Here is a 20,859-nt window from a genome sequence, read left to right on the forward strand (position 1 = left end):
TATTTAAATGTAAAAAGTCCAAACAATAAAGATACTTTAGTCCTGGAGCAGGGCATCGCCCTTATAAAGGGATTTATAAAGGGATTTATAAAGGCTGTTAATATTTAATAAATCAACTGTGGTCGTGCATATTTTGTTTGAACTCATAACTTTTGTCATATGTTTTGTCACAAAAATGTAAACTAGTGATATTTAATCAAAGGCCAGTGATGATTCATTTATGTCATTTAAAAAATGCTTTATATTTGACTCTGTACTGAATTATTAAATACTGAATGAATTGATGAAAACATAGCTTAAATTTAAAAAATGAATCATTTTTTGTCAAAACACAGAGCAGGTAAGAGTTGGAAAGTTTTAAAAAGTATTTGATAAAAATGAAAGATATCAAATAAAATTCAGTCCACATCGGTTTAATATACCAAATGTAAAATGTATGAAAAAACACAAATAATTAAAATCTAAAATGAATTTATTTTAATGTTCTTTGGTTAACCTATCTGTTCAGATTGTTTTATTTCCATATTTAAAAATATATATTTTATGGTATACTGTGTAACTGCAGCTGTTGATCAGTTCCTCTTCAGCTGTTTAAGGATTTTGTGCGGCGTTGTATCACTGTGTGAGCGGGTAGCTGTTGACCTGCTGACAGTAATAAACTCCTGCATCTTCAGCCTGAACTTCACTGATGATCAGAGTGAAGTCAGTTGTTAGGTTTGTCTAGGTACAACTCTATTGCTGGAACAGCCAAGACAATTCTACTGCTGCTAGCAAAGCATTGGACACCAGGCTGAACTCTTTGTGTGATCTCGTGCAGGAGGGAGAGAACCGTGACGAGCGCTGTACCTGCCGCTCGAACCCCAGTCACTGTCAGTTAGCTCCCCCGTAGCACTGCTCTTTATTGTGGTTACATGAATATGCATAGGTTCATTAACATATGACATCTTACACAGGCATACATGTGAACAAAGAGTACCATCTGTGTGTAGTGTGGGTATGTGTGTGTGTGTGTGTGATTGTGTGTGTGTGTGTGTGTGTGTGTGTGTGTTTGTGTGTGTGTGTGTGTGTGCGTCAAGATAAAGCCCTGTGAACGCCTTCTTAAAAAGCCGGTGCCAGGAGTCCAGCGGTCCACCTAAACAAAGGGCTCTTATACTTAAACAGCTACAGAGTGGGTGTCCTCCCATACTATATATCAGAAAGAGAAGGTACGGCCTCTCTCATGACCTTAGGATGTGTGTGCATGCCAGAACACTCTGGAAGGCACACAGAGTCTTTGCAGACTACTAAGGATCAGACCTCTATCATTATACAATTGATTATATACCTCTTAGCATATATGATTATATATTTCTAAGCATAAATGACAATCCAACAATATAAACCTGACATCAGTCTGAACTGCTGCCCGAAGGCGATCTGGAACTCCAGACTGATGATATGTAGTATCAGCTATCAGGAGTTTAGGAGCTTTTCCAGATTTCTGAAGGTACCAGTTAATGTCATCACCGATAGTTGTACTGGATTTACATCTGATAGAGACAGTCTGTCCAGGAACAACAGACTGAGCTTTAGGAGTCTGAGTCAGGATGATTTCTGCTGATGAACCTGAAAACAGGAAAAGAAGAGAAGATTTATTGAGACAAATCAAACTCAGAAAAAGATGATCAAACATTCGAGGATAATTTCTTTAACATGGAGAACAGTTGGAAGAAGGTCAGTGCTGCTTGTTTCAGAGTTTCTCCATCATAGCAGAACATCATTGTGGTGAACCTGGCTGCATGCTGAAGCAAAGTTTTCACAGAGAGTCTCACCCTGAACAAGGAGCCCCAGGGTGGCCAGCAGTAGAGTCAGTGACATCATCATTGTGCTGCTGGTGTGTGAGTGGCTCTGAAAGGTCTGGACAGCCACTGATCAACACTGGCCTCTTAACAGCTGTGAGCAGAGAGGCAGGACACATATGCAAACACACAGAGTCAGTCATCTTTCCTCATCGTGTCATCCTGTGTCATGTGACATGTTCAGAATCCTTCAGTCAATACAACACTTTTTTCCTTTGTCTTTTTTTTTTAACTTAAGTTTAATTTAGTAATTAAAGATATTCCAAAATAGGAACATGTATATTTACTTAAGTATCCAAATCTCAACAATGTTTTGTCAATTTGTGCTTAAAAGGTTAAACTGGAACAATTATTCTTTTCCTAATTTCTTTCATAATTTACTTTCAGAGAGTGTGTGATGACTCATGCTTTGGTATTTATGAATATAAATAATTATAGAAACATATACATATACACATTAATTGTTACATTTCTTGAAAACGTATCACTGTGGTGATCGCAGCCCAAGGAGGTGAAGCCTCTTTGGGCATCTTTTCATCTTTGCTTTGTGGTTTTAGCCTTTAAATTTATATTATTAACTGGTAATTTAGTGTCAATGCATTTCAGTGTAACAATGAAGTAATGTAATAAGTAGTGTAACTAAGTACTTTCTCTGGCAAGGATTTAAGTAATGCTCTGCATTACTTTTGAACGTGTAATACATTACTTTCTTTGAATAATCACCCGAACACTGCACACTGCACACTGCACTATTTACCTTCTCACTCTCTAATTTCTCCCTTTATTTTTCACTGCTTATTAACTGATTATTTCAACATTTTAATGAATGAAGCAAATATTAAATAAGAACATTTTTGGCTTATTTTGTGTTGTCAAAACGGTCATACCAGTAGTTAGATACAATTAATAAAGAGCATCAAAGTAAAAGATGAAGTAATGTTGCAATTTATACATTTTCAGACTGAATACATAAAACTATTTTCTGCCTTTTAATGAATATTTTTTATATCAGTATTAGCATTATTGCTATTTGATTAGGGGATCAGCCATCTGTAAAGGGTTTGGAGACTCATTGTTTTTACAAGACTTTAATTATTTTGACTTTATCAAAAATAAAAATCTAACATTTATTTAATGAAAAAAAAAAAAGTCCTGGTTTAATTCGATACGATTTTGACAGATTTGACATCATTGCATGTTGTGCAAGTTGTCTGAAAAGCTGTGTGTGTGTGTGTGTGTGTGTGTGTGTGTGTGTGTGTGTGTGTGTGTGTGTGTCCTCAGTGAACTGTATCAGTCTCTGCAGTATCTTCCAGCTGCAACAGTCACTTCAGTTTCTGTTCAGTCTGACTGAGGGAGGTTTTTGTACGACTGTTTTTCACTGTGTGAACAGATACTGACTGTTAACATAGAATTCTCCCATACAGTAATAAACTGCTGCATCTTCAGCCTGGACTCCACTGATGGTCAGAGTGAAGTCAGTGTTTGATCCACTGCCTGTAAAACGAGCTGGAATCCCTGATACTCGAGTGCTACCAGAGTAAATGAGCAGTTTAGGAACTCCTCCATCTTTCTGTTGGTACCAGGAAAAATAATTGCCATTAACATTCTGACTGGTCCTACACTTGATGGTGACTGTGTCTCCCACAGCAGAGCTCACTGCTCCAGGCTGAGTCACTGTGATCTGTCCTCTGGACTCTGAGGATACAGAGACAAAAACATAAAGCAGCTTCATGGTTTTGTGGGCTTCATTTCAGAGGGACAGATGTTGATAGAGGAGAGGAGTTTGATTCTCTGGACTTTACCTGTGAAGCAGCAGCAGAGGAGAGTCCAGATGAGGACGCAGATCAAAGTCATGTTTTTGATGAGGAGGATTTCTGTGGCTTCTGTTGTGATGAAGGACAGCTGTCAGTCATCCAGTGTTCAACTCTCAGGACTATAAACTCTCCCAGAGCACTGGAGCATGGTGCTGCTGATGCAAAGTGCCTCTCTATGGAAATGATCTGACTGACTCACACAGGGACTTAGATCACATAGTTGATGCTGTTTATCAATTAATCAGTCAGTTTTTCATATTATTCACTGTAAAATATTTTAAAAAGAAGAATATTTTTGAAAGAATATTTCTTCTATGTGTCATGGTCCTGGTGAGCTTTATTTTTTTCCCTATGCCCTCTCTGTGTTCCCTGGTATCCGCCCTGCACTGAGCCCTCATCATGCCAGTTGCTCAGCTCACCTGTTCCTGATCTACAAGCAATCAGCAGAACATATTTAAGATCAGCATCCTCATCTCTGCTTTGCCAGTTCATCAACTAACCTCACGATGGTAACATGCCTCTTCGGTTCATGCTCCTGGTTAAAGTCTTGTACTACCTTATCTTGTCTGTGCTTCTAGTTGCCACATCTCACCATCATTACACTACCCACAGCTCAGGTTCTTCTGGACACAGATCTCCACAGCAAGGCTTCCATTTTTTCGCTGCACACTTCACTGCTCAGATTTGTATCATTCACCACCTCCACCTGCCTCTCCTCCTGCTACTGTCTCTTGTGGATCACTGGAAAACAAGGTTGGAAACATCCCACTCACTCACCAATCTGGGAGCTCACCTGGCCATCACCTCTCCTAGAGGTGTTTTACCCTCGACCTGGCAAGTAAGAATACCTTTCCAATATTCCTCACCTCTCCAGTCGAGCTTCCCCTGCAGTCCTCTCTAATCACCCTCTCCCTCTTCCCACAGTTCTGACTCGCTTGCCTTCTTGCCAAGAATCCCTCCTTCGTGTTGCCAGTAACTCCTGTATTTAAGTGAGTAAACTAGTTGAAACTTTATTGTTGCCTCCCATGCTTGAATCTGCTTTTGGGTCCTGGATCTCGCAACAACCTCCAGGCTCTCATGAAAATTTGCTTTATCTTGATCAGGAGGTGAATCAATTCATCAGATTACTGGTTGGAAATATATTTTTTATTTTTAATAGACATCTTTAAGTATATGAACATTTTTTTCTTGTCTCTTAGGATACATCTACACATCATTATTTTTTTTAATTGGGCATTTCTGCAATGTTGAATTCCTCATTTTGAAAAACACATCTATTGGCCGGAAAAGGCAAGAAACTATTTCAAGAGCAAACCAAAGCCAAACATTATGATATAACCTCACGTCCTGGCCAATCATGACTGTGTAGGGTGCCAGATTAGCTCAGTGGGTAAGCCAGCGACCAGATGCCCCAGTGGGGGGGAGGGCAGCATCCTGCGTTTGAGTCTGACCTGTGGCCTTTGCTGTTTGCTTTATCTGATAAGTTTGAAGTTTTGTGAATGTAGATTGGGAATTAAGTTTCATGTTTAAAGTTCTAGAATTTAAGAGTTAGTTTGTTTCTTTCAGAGAGCCGTGTCTACGGTGGCCCTGAAGTGCAAACCACAAAAACAAATCACAAAATGCACAACAAATTGAAAAGCGCAAAAACAAATTGAAAAGCGCAAAAACAAATTGAAAAGCGCAAAAACAAATTGAAAAGCGCAACAACAAATCACTTAACGCAAAAACAAATTGAAAAGCGCAAAAACAAATTCACTTAACGCAAAAACAAATTCATTTAACGCAAAAACTAATTGAAAAGCGCAAAAACAAAAACCAAACCGGAAGAGGTAGGTACCAATGCTGCAACAACAGGCATCACTGATTGGATGATGGATCCGGTAGCCTTTTGAACTGGAAGTTGTTCTGTTCGGAAGTTTGGTGACTGCTCTACCAACTTTTTTCCACAACTTGGACAAAACATGTTGGCTGTATCCCAATTCAGAGTCTGCTGCCTTAAAGGCCACATTTTAAGGCCGACACGTCTGGCGGCGCCAAGGCTGTCCCAATTCAAAGGCTGCTCAAACGCTGCCCTCAAATTCGACCTTCATTTCCATGAATTTTAAGGCTGTGGCGGTGTAGACTTCGTGGCCCAACATATCCCACAATTCATAGCGCGGCAGTCACTGTGGATAATTTTGCCGCAGACGGCAGAAGCGTAGCGGCCGAAGAGTAAACTGTTAAACGTAAGTACTGAATATGATGTCACTTTTTTATGTGCAAATGTTTAATAATGAGGAACATTAAAACATTATTGTTGGCCACATGTCGGCAAAGTTATTTGCCATTAGCGATGTTTGTACTTTCAGCGTTTACTTTGTTTTAAAGCATTTAAAATATAATAATACAATAGTTGACCTTAATCTTACAGAGAATGTGATGATTTTATGCGTAATTAAAGTCAGTCATATATCCACAAACACAACAAGCTGAAAGTCAGTGATGCTGCTCGGTTTGCAGTCCTGAATATGACGGCACAAGCAGGATTCACTGCACTGTTAATGTTAGCTATGTTATATTGCTGCCTCTGTTCGGTGGTGTCGAGCCAAACGGACTTTAACGTGTGTTTGAACGAGCTGACGGTTCACTCGTTAAGCTGAAAGAAAGATGCTTTAATCACAGGAGTCACACATGTGTCCACTGTACCATCTGGAACTCTTCTTGTTTAGCACTCGTCGTAATAACACAAACACTAAATCCTCCTTCTCTTGTGCTGTTTTGTAGCAGTGTATACACCTGAGACTGTCACCTGTCTGTCTGTCCTGCACTCTCTCTGTTTCTTTCTCTCTGATTGTGGAATAAAAGTATGAACATGTATTTATAAGTTACACTTGTGTTTGAATCCTGCAGCTTATCACACATTTGATTTCCATGTGTGACAACTGCAAGTGTCCAGAGTGAGGACAGACTGAGGGACCCACTGCTGCACATCATCTGTGAGGCTTTGCACCCTGATGATCCACCAGGACAAACTCAGGAGTGTGTGAGGAAGAGGAGGAGGAAGAGCCAGCAGCAGCTGACAGATGGAGAGAATAGACAGACTGTTCCCTGTTTGTGAAGGACTGCTAGGAAAGTTTAACATAACTAATTCTCTGTCCTGAATCATTATTAGGTAATGTTCAGATAATTTGATCATCCCAGTGTTTTCAGTGTGGGAGAAAGTACTCAGGGCCTTCAAGTTACACACTATGAAAGGCAGCAACAAGTTTAATATTCAGAAACCTAAAGTATGTATCAGCAGCAGAATGGAGCTAAAAATAAATGTTTGTTTCAGTTCTATGAAGCTTTGAGTATTTTGGATTAGTAGCACTGCTGTGTTTGTTGCATCATATTGCTGTAATTGTTTATATGCTTTATATATTCTGAGGTAAGTTGATCTATAGTGTTACATCATATTCTATAAGGATGTTATGTGTTTGTAGACTTTCTGCCCAGTTTGACCCATTTAGCAGAAGTCAGCCTGTTTAAGGCTCTGATATCTATTCTGTATGACTAAAAGCAGTTATGACATGCTCTGATTTTCTCACCCAATAAAGGGATATTTAATATATCAGTCTACTCTTCATTCTATCAGACACAGTTATCACAGCTCGTACATTTTCTTTTTACACATATATGTAAGCATTGAGCCAAATTTAGTAATGCCAACATATTACACGGACAATATTTGTCTCTTATATATAATACATCTACATATACACTGTCAGAGATACTTGTCTTTGAGTGAAGATTTAAGGTGATAGGAAATATAAATAACTGCAACTTGAATCTTTACTGAAGCTCAGTATTAGACACAGAGTTCACTCACATGAATTTCACTCACATGTGCTGTACCAGTGTACCTGCACATGTGATGTGACAATAGAAGTGATTTGATTTGAGAGTTCAAACTCACTGCTGTAATAACTTATGATTAATATAATAACTATGATATTGGCCATATCATATTTACACTGACTTTAGTCTCATGAACAACATTAGCTAATTGTTATTTACTAGCTAATCTTAAATGACTGTTCAGTACAGATATGAAGGCCAGCAATCATATTTTACAGTCCTGTGGTCTCAGCCTCAGATACTTATTAAATCACACAAAGCTCGTGTAGAAACAAACACACGAACAAAATATGTTCTCCTTCATTTCCGTCAAAGCTGTATGAAACGTTTCCAGCGGTTGGTGTTATGGTTGCTAGTGTGAAGGGGAGAAATATTTTACTGCTATTATTTGTTGCTATTTTTATAATCATCATTACCATTTCATGTTAATAGGGATGTTGCATTCAGATGCACTCAGATGTTCAAATATATTGGTATTATATTAGCCTTTATTACAGGTCCAAGAAGAACCACTTTAAACGGTTGAGTTGAATCTATAATTTAAATGTTTTTAATGCTTTTATGATCTCTGTGTAGAGGGCAGAGACAGGAAAATACACTCTGTGCCAAAATGAGACAGGAAACGCGCGTCTGCAGAGCATGTTTTGCAGAAGTGAAACTCAAGCCAGAGTTTAAGTGCAAGCCAAAGAGCAGGGTGTTATTATGCATGTATCGTTGAGACACACACACGCTTAGTTAGAGGGATCACTGATAGGGAAAGTTCAAATTGCTTTGCTTGGGGTTACTTTTAGACTATATTAGGAGGAGCAAACATATTGGCAGATCTGAGAAGGAAAACCTGTGTTATGAAAATGATTTTAATCTTTTATACATGATTGCATTTGAGCTTATTAAAGAGCTGTGGCTCCTGGTCACGTGAAGGTCAGAAGTGTAACGGGTGAGATGTGAGAGCATTTAAGGCGAGACATATACATACAGACACAAATAGTGAGAGGTCATGACACGACGCAGTACACAGCATGCACGCCCTCGCGCATGTGCACACACACACACACACACCATGGTAGATCTATTTTGGTAGGGCAGAAGTGAAGATGTGTGCCGACGCACTTAGAGGAAGTGCACCAGATGAGCGACAGCGAAGACGAGCTGAGGGAAGCACCTGGCGTTGACACGAAGATGATGTTCTATGTTAAAAGTCATTGTGGTTTAGGCTGACGATGCTTTGTTTAAATCTGCCTAGTAACAGGAAAGGGGCTGTACTATCTTAACCCTATAAAACAGTTGTCTGAATATGATAAAGACAGTTCAACACTGATTGGGTTGTTGAACTCACACATGTGTTTATTAAAATGCCGTCTAAATTGCACACGCCTGGATCTGTGGTTATTTATGGATTCTTCTCTCAACATTGAACCCTAACATTTGGGGGCTCGTTCCGGTGAGAGAGGGAATTTTGGTGTAGATGGAGAGATCCAGGGTCTGTGGTGATTAGATGGGCAGATACGAGTCAGTGGTCTGAAGTGAGAGACAAGCCGGCTTAAACAAAGGTAAGGCACATACCTGTTGAATTTTCCAAAATGTGCTAGATTGGACATGTCAAATTAAAGTCTACTCACTGAAAATTACTGGTGAATGTCTGTTTTTTAATTTTGGCGAAATTTTGATGAAGTTTACCGGTTGAAGTAATGATAAGGAAGTATAAGGGACAGTACTGAGTAATGAGAATAAAGGAATGAAAAGAGAATTAAAGCAGTTGGACTGCTAAGTGAACTCTTAGAATGATAGGGAATTTGGTCATTGTGTGGGGTGAAGCCCCGTTGGTCATTTGATCTACGTGTGATGGTCAGTTCGTGGGTTCAAGTCCCTTATGTCCACAACGGGAGATCTGCCTCAATCTTGATCCTGTGTTGGGTGTAGATTGTTGTTTTAAATTATTCTAAATTTTTCTAGGACGACAGCGGCGTCTGTTAAGAAGCGCATTTTCTCGGAGGTAACGCTCCCTCCTGGATAAAGACGTTTATCCTTGACCTAGCGGCGACTAATGGGATAGTACGGTACGACAAACCGGGGAGAACTGGGGAATCTTCAAAATTGCTAGGAGTTAGAGTCTCCTATTTTTGCGCTTATTGGGTATGCTGGCAAATTAAGTTAGGTTTAGAAATCTGGACAGGACAGTCTGGGACCGCCCTGGTGAATTGAGCACAAAAAGTCTGGGACTGATCGGTTGGAGCCGTTATGTTATATTATCGAAATTACATAGGAGTTGAAAAGGCCTAAAAAATCTGTGCAGTTGTAATTAAAGACGTCTGTAATATAAAATATGAGATCTATGAGTAGGATCAGTCTCTGTGTCAGTAATGCACAGCCGGATGTGCACTGATGGTGTGTGTAAATGCAAATGAGCAGCGGTGACGCGCAGAGAGGGTGGTTTCAGTTTCGACAGTATTGAGCGTTTTGCTAAATGCCTGTATATAAGAGGTTGGTTTTGCTTATTATGAGAGTATGAATACAGTTTGAATATATTAGTGTGGATGTATAGAAAATGATTAGAAAATGACTGAATTTTGATAGATGTATATTTCGTGAGCCATAAATGTTGGTGTGTTTTATTTTTTCAGTTATGTGTGTGTGGGGAGAAGCGGGGTGTGAGACGATGAGAGGTTTCAGTTTTCTTTTTCTTTTTTCTTTTGACTTGCTCTTTCTGATCATGGAAGGCATGTCCAAAATACTCGTATGAAAGCGTATTTTGTGTGATTTTAACCGTGTGAATGCTGTCAGTATTTGATTTGAGTGACTCTGCATGATTTGTCTGAGTGAGTGGAAAATGGAAGTTTGAGAGAGAAAAGGCAGTGTGTGAGACGAGTCATGGCGTCTGAAAGAGGTTAGAAACATTTAAAAGTGGGTATGAAATATATTTCTTTTGTGATGAAAAGTAGGATGTTTTAAAGTTTGAAAGTGCTTTTAATTCAAGAAATCTATGAGAGATGTTATGACAGGTTGAGTTTATTTTTACCGATTGAAAACACATAAGTATATATACTTGGGAAACCCAGTTAAGAGATTATTGGGTGACTGATGCTATAAAACTGACCTAAAGAATGGTCCTGTGTGAGAAGGAGTGTTGATTGTCCTGATGTTTGAAAGAGCTCTATTTAAATGTGTGTGAGTGAAATGAAGGTGTATTGTTTTTTAGATCAAGATTTAGTAGAATTAAAGAGGGTTTTTAGACTATAAATATAAAGAGAGACAGACTCTGCAGAGAACAGGAAATAGTGAACAGGAACTCTGCATGCCCATAAAAGGAACTGAGTGTGTACAGGAAGAACACAGAGAGACAGATGAGGCCCATGAAGCAAATGAAGCCTTTAAGAAAAAATGAATATAATACTAATTATATGCTTTAGTGTGTCAATACAGGTGGACGTCTCTCAACTTTGGAACCTTGAGTGCAGCACCAGAACAATAGATTAATAGAATTGGGAGAATAAGCCAGGCTTTGGCTCGAAATTGTGCAGCTTGATCTCTCACTTTGTCCCTGAAACTGAGAAGAAACTCAAAGGACAGTCAAGGACAGTCAATCGCCTGATGAAGACCGACAGAACATCGTGGACTTGAATACAGCAGGCAAACGACAGTGCCACTGATCCATTAACACTGATGACGACTGACGACCAGCAGCAGCATGTAAGAGTAATGCAACATGCACTGTGAAAATACAGGCTGGGCAGTTGAACGGTGGGATAAAGAATTGTGGAAGAGCACTGGACATTGAGTGATATTTTGCCATGCTGGGACTTAATCTGAAAGAAAGACTGTAAAGAAACAGAGAAGAAGACAACAGCTGAGTTGAGACTGTGTTTGCTGGAGCTTTGAAGCACGAATAGGACACTGTGAATGAAAAAGAGACCGGTGAGAGATGAAGCTGGACGAGTTTGACTGCGAGAGTATAGGATATAATTGGATTGAAAATTGAAACCTGAACTCATGAATTGTTTAGGGATGTCCACCACGGCATAACAAAGAGGTAAACATTAGAAAAGGTGAGAATAATGAAAGAAAATAATTGTCATTACCTTAATGAATAGAAAACACACATACAAATTGTTACATGTGAGATTATTTTTGAAATGAATCAGAAGGGAGATAGTTTGAATCTAAAGCTCAGTGGTGAAATGCATAAATTAAATATGAATATATAGGATGCAATGAAGAAACAGCTGACACGTAGTGTACATTAACATGAATACATAGAAAGGCAACGAAGAACTCAATGAATTAATTTAATGAAGAAGCAGTTTACACTTAATTAACATAAAATGCAAGGAAGAACACGCTTACATGCCTGGCATAATTGGTATTTCTGACCAGAGATAGAGAAATGGGTCATTTAAGCACTTGTGGTAATAATGAAAATGTCTTAGTTTTGTTATTTTCAGGAGTAAAGCAGACCTGGACCAACTCTCCAGACGCACCAGTCGGAAGAAAATTGTAGGTTAACATCAATGGATAAGTTAAGGCAAGTTTCTGGTTGAATTGTTCACAGAATCATGTGTCCATGAACCTGGAAAACAGGCCCTAGCTCCTGGCTGAAGACTAGGAGTGCTTTATTTAAGGTGGGAAATCAAAACAGAGGGTTAGTAATTCGGGGAAGGAGAAAACTGACTGTTTAACTGGAGGGTTGGAAAGGTGTCTGACAGACTGCGAAGCCATAGATGCAAAATGCCACACACAAACAGAAAATGTATTAACCTTATAAAGACAAGCTCCTGAAGCTTAATGCATAGAGACATTGATTAAAACCTGGCTAAGAACATAAGCATATGCAATGAAGATCTGCTTGCTGCTTGTATGAGTGAGAGAATGGTGTGAATGGTTAATAAAATTGATGGAAAGATTTAAAATAGATGGAAAAAATAAAAGAAAAGTGTTTATAAGAGTGACTCAGGAGTGCTCTTGCACTGATTGATCAAAGTAAGTGATTAGTATAGAAAGAAAATGAAAATAATTCAATAATGTGATAAGGTTTAAATATGTATTTTTCTTGTCAAGTTGGCGGTTGAGCTGTGAGTCTATGCAAATTAGCTGGAGCAGAGACACTTCCTGTGTGCGTGTGTGTCGGAGGCTTTCAGTTCAAGAGAGAGCAGTGGCTGTTGAAGATTATTTGGCGAAATATATAATGGTAAAGTATCAGGATATTTGATTACGGTGGTCAGGTCTGTTCAGAGGGGCAGATTTGGACAGGAAATTTATAATTTAAGGATGATACGTTGTTGAAATTGGTTTTTATCTTGTGCTGAATGAACACATGGCAAAGTGAGGAAGGGTGACATTGTGCAAACGGTCTTTGATCTTTTGACGAGGTTTTCGGTGTGTTGAATGGGTGAAATTTAAGATTGTTTCTGATTTTGGAGGCTGTTGTTTATTTCGAGAGAGGGAGTTTGATTAGACCTGGATAGGTCTGAGAGGGGCCCAGAGGAAAAATTTTTTGTAGTAGTAAGTGCACTCAGGAAAAAACCTGTCAGGTGATTTTGTTTTGTACTTTGATGAGCTAATAATCAGCTCTCTTTTTTCATTTTTGTTCTAAGCAGGCCTGGAAGACAGTGAACGGACGGCGTTGACAAAATTACCAAGTACGAAAATCAGGTGGGCTTTACAGAATTATAATTGATTACAATCAGAGACTGAGTGGCGGCGAGTCCCTGTCTAAAAAATGATTGCAGCGTGTCAATCCAGTCAAAAGTATAGTGAACTATTTCCCTAAAAAGGAAAACGAAATAAAACAAATGATTGAGCTCATTTTGCTGATGTGGAGCATCTGATGACGTGCGCAGAAGGCTGCAGTATCAGCAAAAAATATCATGTGTGAATGCATGTGTGTGAATGTGAGTGATGGGACCAAGAGGGGAAATAAATAAAAGGTTGACAAACAGGAGGAGTGGAAGACTTAATTCTGGGGGTGCTGATTTTGGGATATTGATGGATGTTTGGAGAAAATTTCTTTTTACTGGGGTTAGATTATGGGATTACATTATATTGTTGGGAGAATGCTAAATGCTAAAAGGGAAACATTGTTTGATGAAACTCAAGTTACCATTAACTGAGGTAACTCATGATTAATAACTGTTTTGTTTAAGTTTATTTTTTGTCATGACACAGACTGGATCATAAAGGGGGAGAGTTGAGTAGGAAATGTAAAGTACAGGTTTTGTTTTCAGGAAATTCCAAGGATCCAGAGTTCGATGGAGCAGGAGTTTGAGAAGATTTGTCAGGATAATTCAATTGATTTTGTTCCTTAAACACAGGTTTTCAGGGCTGGAGCAAAATACCGGAGAGGAGAATTGCTCAGCTGTCCTGAGAAATGATATGACTAACCTTTTTTTTCCCTTTTAATTTCCTAAGCTTCGGTGAAGCATGTTGAGTTTTTTGCCACATGAGATGTGTCAAAAAAGAGAGGGGTTTAAGATTTAATTTGTTTAATTTGAAATGGGTTTTAGTATGATTTTATAACGATTGGGGTTGTTTGATAATTTAGATATGGTAAAACTGAGGCAGAGATTGTTAATTCTAAAGAAAGGAGTAAAATGAACTGAATTCTGTTTAGAAGATAAATTGCTGGTGTTAATAAGAACTTGTACACCAAACTTAGAGGGAAACTGTGGGAATAAAGGATATGCTTTGGGGAAAATAGTGAAGATTTTATGAGTAGAAAATGTGTGATTTCTTTTTGACTTTTAGAATGTGGTTATAATGTAGGCTTTAGAAACAGATAGTAAATAGATTTATTTCTAGGGTAGAGGAGAGCTTTTATGAGGATGTTAAAAGTCTCGCTGACTTAAATGAATAATATTGGAGATTATATATGTAGAAATGATTTTTTATACACATTGCATTTTTGTGCCTTTAACGGAGTTGTGGCTCAGAGAGTCGTCTCTTGAGGGTCACAAACTTTTGGTTAGCGTTAATGATTAGCCAATCTACTGTGAGAAGGACCTGAGTTATTGAAGGATTGCACACGCTTACAGACACATAGAGCTCATTAAGACACATGACAGTACTGATTCCAGGCAAAAGGCCTGAAATCCATTTAGCATTTAACTGAATAGGAGTTTCGCTTGTAACTAAATTGGGTGACATGTAAAATATTGAGATAACACATGCAGCTCTAACTTAGTCCTCTTATATAAAATGCAGTTACAGAATAACAGATGCTTGTTGAAGTGACCAAGTTTTTGTTTAAAACAGAAGCAAAGGGAGAAAGCTTATATATTTTGGTTAAGTCTGATAAAGTATAAATTAGAAGGTATCATTACATTAAGAGCAGCAAAATGAAATAAAATGATATATTCAAACAGGTTATCACCCAGGAAATGGGAGTTCAAAATACAGTTAGAGTTCAGCTTTTAGCTAGGATGAAGTTTATTTAGGAGCAATTAACTATGTGTTTACATGTAATGATTAAAGTGGTTGTTTTTTATTATCCTTTTAGTAGAATAAGCCGTTATGATGATTTTCTTGATACATTTTCTTGTGATAGGTGACTCTAGATGAGAGGCCCTTGCAGCAGTGACAGTTTTGTGCACAGGATGTGGGTGATCAGATAAGGAACAACAGGAAACATATGACAGCAGTGCAGTGAGACTGTTAAAAGCTGTAGATTGAGATGAGTGATGTTTAAGATTATATAGGAACAAAAGTCAGAAAGTCAAAACATAATTAGGTTTATGCTTTTGAATGAAGAGAACAATTGAGGAAACAGAGTAAGTTAGAGCATAGTAGGGAGAAGGTTCTTATCCATTACAGTTAAGGTGGATCTAGTCTTAGACTAGGATCTACTCCGTGAATTATTAGTTTCGGTCATGCTTTTCGTTGTTTTGGTGACCTCTGGATGTTATCCAGAGGTCAAAAGGGGAAGTGTGAAGGGGAGAAATATTTTACTGCTATTATTTGTTGCTATTTTTATAATCATCATTACCATTTCATGTTAATAGGGATGTTGCATTCAGATGCACTCAGATGTTCAAATATATTGGTATTATATTAGCCTTTATTACAGGTCCAAGAAGAACCACTTTAAACGGTTGAGTTGAATCTATAATTTAAATGTTTTTAATGCTTTTATGATCTCTGTGTAGAGGGCAGAGACAGGAAAATACACTCTGTGCCAAAATGAGACAGGAAACGCGTCTGCAGAGCATGTTTTTGCAGAAGTGAAACTCAAGCCAGAGTTTAAGTGCAAGCCAAAGAGCAGGGTGTTATTATGCATGTATCGTTGAGACACACACACGCTTAGTTAGAGGGATCACTGATAGGGAAAGTTCAAATTGCTTTGCTTGGGGTTACTTTTAGACTATATTAGGAGGAGCAAACATATTGGCAGATCTGAGAAGGAAAACCTGTGTTATGAAAATGATTTTAATCTTTTATACATGATTGCATTTGAGCTTATTAAAGAGCTGTGGCTCCTGGTCACGTGAAGGTCAGAAGTGTAACGGGTGAGATGTGAGAGCATTTAAGGGCGAGACATATACATACAGACACAAATAGTGAGAGGTCATGACACGTACGCAGTACACAGCATGCACGCGCCCTCGCATGTGCACGCACACACACATACACACCATGGTAGATCTATTTTGGTAGGGCAGAAGTGAAGATGTGTGCCGACGTACTTAGAGGAAGTGCACCAGATGAGCGACAGCGAAGACGAGCTGAGGGGAAGCACCTGGCGTTGACACGAAGATGATGTTCTATGTTAAAAGTCATTGTGGTTTAGGCTGACGTATGCTTTGTTTAAATCTGCCTAGTAACAGGAAAGGGGGCTGTACTATCTTAACCCTATAAAACAGTTGTCTGAATATGATAAAGACAGTTCAACACTGATTGGGTTGTTGAACTCACACATGTGTTTATTAAAATGCCGTCTAAATTGCACACGCCTGGATCTGTGGTTATTTATGGATTCTTCTCTCAACATTGAACCCTAACACTAGGCAACCTGGGCAGCGCGACGGAGGCTAGACCGTCCCATTTCACAAGCCTCGCACTTCCGGCCTTAGCGGTCTTTGAGTACGCGGCCCTTGAGGATCGTTGAGGCTGCGTACTTTAAGGCTGCAGACCCTGAATTGGGATACAGCCGTTGACTGCTCTTTCTCATAACCACGTTCGTACAGAACAACTTCCGGTTCAAAAGGCTACCGGATCCATCATCCAATCAGTGATGCCTGTTGTTGCAGCATTGGTACCTACCTCTTCCGGTTTGGTTTTTGTTTTTGCGCTTTTCACTTTGTTTTTGCGTTAAGAGATTTGTTTTTGCGCTTTTCAATTTGTTTTTTGCGTTTAGTGAATTTGTTTTTGCGCTTTTCAATTTGTTTTTGCGCTTTTCAATTTGTTGTGCGTTTTGTGATTTGTTTTTGTGGTTTGCACTTCAGGGCCACCGTACATGTCTCACTACAGTCAAAAATGCATAACTATTTAAATAATCTCGATGTTATTTTCCTAAATAGTGTGCTGTTGCAGAGTTTACACTAAGAAGTTCACAATGAAAAATGTTAATGGAAAATCTTGATTGTGATACTGCAGGTAGTAGAGTTAATAAAGGATGTTTTGATGCTGGTTCATGTTTAAAGCTGCGATATTGCAACTCTGTAAAAGAGTGTGTGTGTGTGTGTGTGTGTGTGTGTGTGTGTGTGTGTGTGTGTGTGTGTGTGTGTGCGCGTGTGTGTGTGTGTGTGTGTGTGTGTGTCCTCAGTGAACTGTATCAGTCCCTGCAGTATCTTCCAGCTGCAGCAGTCAGTTCAGTTTCTGTTCAGTCTGACTGAGGGAGGTTTTTGTACGACTGTTTTTCACTGTGTGAACACCTCCTGACTGTTAGGATAGTGCCAACTCTGACAGTAATAAACTGCTGCATCTTCAGCCTGGACTCCACTGATGGTCAGAGTGAAGTCAGAGTTTGATCCACTGCCTGTAAAACGAGCTGGAATCCCTGATTGTCGAATGCTAGCAGCATAAATGAGCAGTTTAGGAACTCCTCCATCTTTCTGTTGGTACCAGGCTAAAAGATGGTTGTTGTTCCAGACAGCAACATTCTGACTGGTCCTACACTTGATGCTCACAGTTCCTCCCACAGCAGAGCTCACTGCTCCAGGCTGAGTCACTGTGTATTGTCCTCTGGACTCTGAGGATACAGAGACAAAAACATAAAGCAGCTTCATGGTTTTGTGGGCTTCATTTCAGAGGGACAGATGTTGATAGAGGAGAGGAGTTTGATTCTCTGGACTTTACCTGTGAAGCAGCAGCAGAGGAGAGTCCAGATGAGGACGCAGATCAAAGTCATGTTTTTGATGAGGAGGATTTCTGTGGCTTCTGTTGTGATGAAGGACAGCTGTCAGTCATCCAGTGTTCAACTCTCAGGACTATAAACTCTCCCAGAGCACTGGAGCATGGTGCTGCTGATGCAAAGTGCCTCTCTATGGAAATGATCTGACTGACTCACACAGTCAATGGATTTTATTTTGTCTGTTTTTATGTTGTTGTTTTGCACACTATTTCATGTAAGTAATTATGTGCATGAGAAATACAAATATGCAGTTAATACCGAGTGGCTTTTTTTCTGTCATCTTATTTTTGTGAATCTGTTCATTTTATTTTTTTTCAGATAGTAAACATTCAACCTATAAATACATTTTGATTTCTGTGGTCAGCTCTCCCACATTACTTCCATTCTGCACATCTCTAGATCCTTCCTAAGGTCAGTTTGTACAGCAGGATGCTCTTCCTTAATTGGAGATAAATTATATGATTTTCAGGAGCAGGACCAAGCCTCCAAACACGCTCCTTCCGATTCTTACATGTTCCACTTGCACTTACAATTGCCCTCTTGTCCGCCAGCACACCAGACAAAGAACTACTCAGCTCTGCTTCATCGGTTTTCCCTCCCGCTATCCAAGAAGCTCAAACACACTGAATGTCACAGCGGTGCTTCCGAGAGACCGAAGCCCGACAGCTGTCCCGGGAAACCAGCAGTTTTCTCGCCACCCAACACATGGTCTGCTACATCGATCCATCCAGTCATCTTCTCCCTGCTAAATCCAGTTATGAAGTAACTCAGGCTGCTCGCCATTGCCATGAAATTCAGCGGGGTCGCCCACCAGCAGAACTCACAGCTCCACTCACGTTGCTCTGAAACAGGCCCACTGTCAGGGGCTGAGTCTGTGACCCAGCATTTTGAATTCATTATGTGTTGTGTTGTCTTATATTAGTATTGAAGATATGTTAAATTCTTGTTGTTGAGATTATTTAGCTAGGATTTGAGTCTTTGTATTTTGTTATTCATTGCCTTTGTTAAGTTCATCAAGTTATCTTAAGCTCCTAAGTTGCTCAGTCTTTAGCTCTCTTTTTATTAGATCCCTTTGTGTCATCACCAGTGGTGGTCAAGTTACTTGAAAAAAGTAATCAGTTACTAATTACTGATTACTTCCCCCAAAAAGTAATCCCGTTACTTTACTGATTACTTATTTTCAAAAGTAATTAATTACTTAGTTACTTAGTTACTTTTTAAAAACACGATTTACAACCTGAATAGGTGATAAAGCGATAGATCTTTCAGCCCAATTCTACTTTTTCTGTATAATTCATCATACAAAATGTAATCAAATGGAAACGTCTCTTTTTAAAACTTGTTTTATTAGTTTTAATCTTTTAACTTTATGCATCAAGCAAAAATTAAATTATATGCAACATTCTCTGACTGGAAGAAATTTGTTTAACATTTAAACCTATTTTCTGCACATTCCAGCACATAAAATAAAATATTTTGACCGGGAGCCAATGAAGCTGCTGCAGGACAGGGTGATGTGGTGGATAGAAGGGGTCCTGGTGATAATACGGGCAGCAGAGTTCTGGACGCGTTGGAGACTCGCCCAGCTCTAAATGCTGGTCCTCTGAATGTCCACCCTGCTTCCACTGAAGGCGTGAACATACTGAGAGATGTTCTCTACCCATCACAGGTAAATACAGGCAGAACTACTTATTCCGTCTGCATGGGGTTTTTATATATGTACTATGTACAGTAGTAACAGTGGTTAAATTATTAGTTCTAAAGGAAAAATTCAGTCAGTTATCACAGGTCATTTTTAATGTTTTAAGGACTGTTTACAAAGTCCTTTAAACAAATATGTAAGACTGCTTTCTTCCATTTGCGCAACATCTCTAAAGTTAGAAATATCCTGTCTCAGAGTGATGCTGAAAAACTAGTTCATGCATTTATTACTTCCAGGCTGGACTACTGTAATTCACTACCTCCTGCACCAAGCTCTGACTCACTTGGAGAAGCCTGGAAGCACTGTGAGGATCATGTTCTTTGATTTCTCCAGTGCTTTTAACACCATCCAGCCACGACTTCTGAGAGACAAGCTGGAGCTATCGGGAGTGGACCACCACATGTCCCAGTGGATACTGGACTACCTCACAGAACACCCACAGTATGTGAGGTCACTGGGCTGTGTCTCTGATACACTGGTCTGCAGTACGGGGGCCCCACAGGGAACTGTGCTGGCACCGTTTCTCTTCACCCTCTACACTGCAGACTTCTCCATCAACTCCCCACGCTGCCACCTACAGAAGTTCTCTGATGACTCTGCCATAGTTGGCCTCATCACAGGTGAGGACGACTCAGAGTACAGACAGTGGACTCTGGACTTTGTGGACTGGTGTCAGCAGAACCACCTGCTGATCAACGCCGGGAAAACCAAGGAGTTGGTGGTGGACTTCCGGAGACGCAGACCCACCACACTGACACCAGTGAACATCCAGGGAGTGGACATTGAGATAGTGGACTCTTATAGGTACCTGGGTGTTCACCTGAATAATAAACTGGACTGCAGCCACAACACTGATGCTCTTTACAGGAAGGGTCAGAGCAGACTCTACCTGCTGAGGCGGCTGAGGTCATTTGGAGTACAGGGAGCACTTTTATAGACCTTCTATGACTCTGTGGTGGCATCTGTCATTTTTTACAGTGTGGTATGTTGGAGCAGCAGTTTATCGGCAGCTGAGAGGAAGAGGTTGGACAAACTCATCAGGAAGGCCAGCTCTGTTCTGGGATGCACCCTGGACCCAGTGCAGGTGGTGGGAGACAGAAGGACTCTGGCCAAAATAACGTCTCTGATGGACAGAGTCTCCCACCCCATGCATGGAAATGTTGCTGAACTGCAGAGCTCCTTCAGTGACAGACTGCTGCATCCTAGATGCATGAAGGAGCGTTTCCGCAGGTCCTTCCTCCCTGCAGCTGTCAGACTGTACAATCAGAACTGCTCCCAACAAACATAGAT

At 39.7% G+C, this 20,859-nt stretch overlaps 1 gene segment (V, D, J or C); it reads right to left on the reverse strand.

Annotated features, from left to right (window-relative positions):
• Positions 1–615: 615 nt before the first annotated feature.
• On the reverse strand, positions 616–1,918 carry LOC120435477. The segment is given in 3 exon segments: positions 616–720; positions 1,403–1,605; positions 1,812–1,918. Coding segments are annotated over 3 exon segments (360 nt in total).
• Positions 1,919–20,859: the final 18,941 nt, after the last annotated feature.

Source organism: Oreochromis aureus, linkage group 22 (assembly GCF_013358895.1).
Source record: "Oreochromis aureus strain Israel breed Guangdong linkage group 22, ZZ_aureus, whole genome shotgun sequence".
Taxonomy (NCBI): Eukaryota; Metazoa; Chordata; class Actinopteri; order Cichliformes; family Cichlidae; genus Oreochromis; species Oreochromis aureus.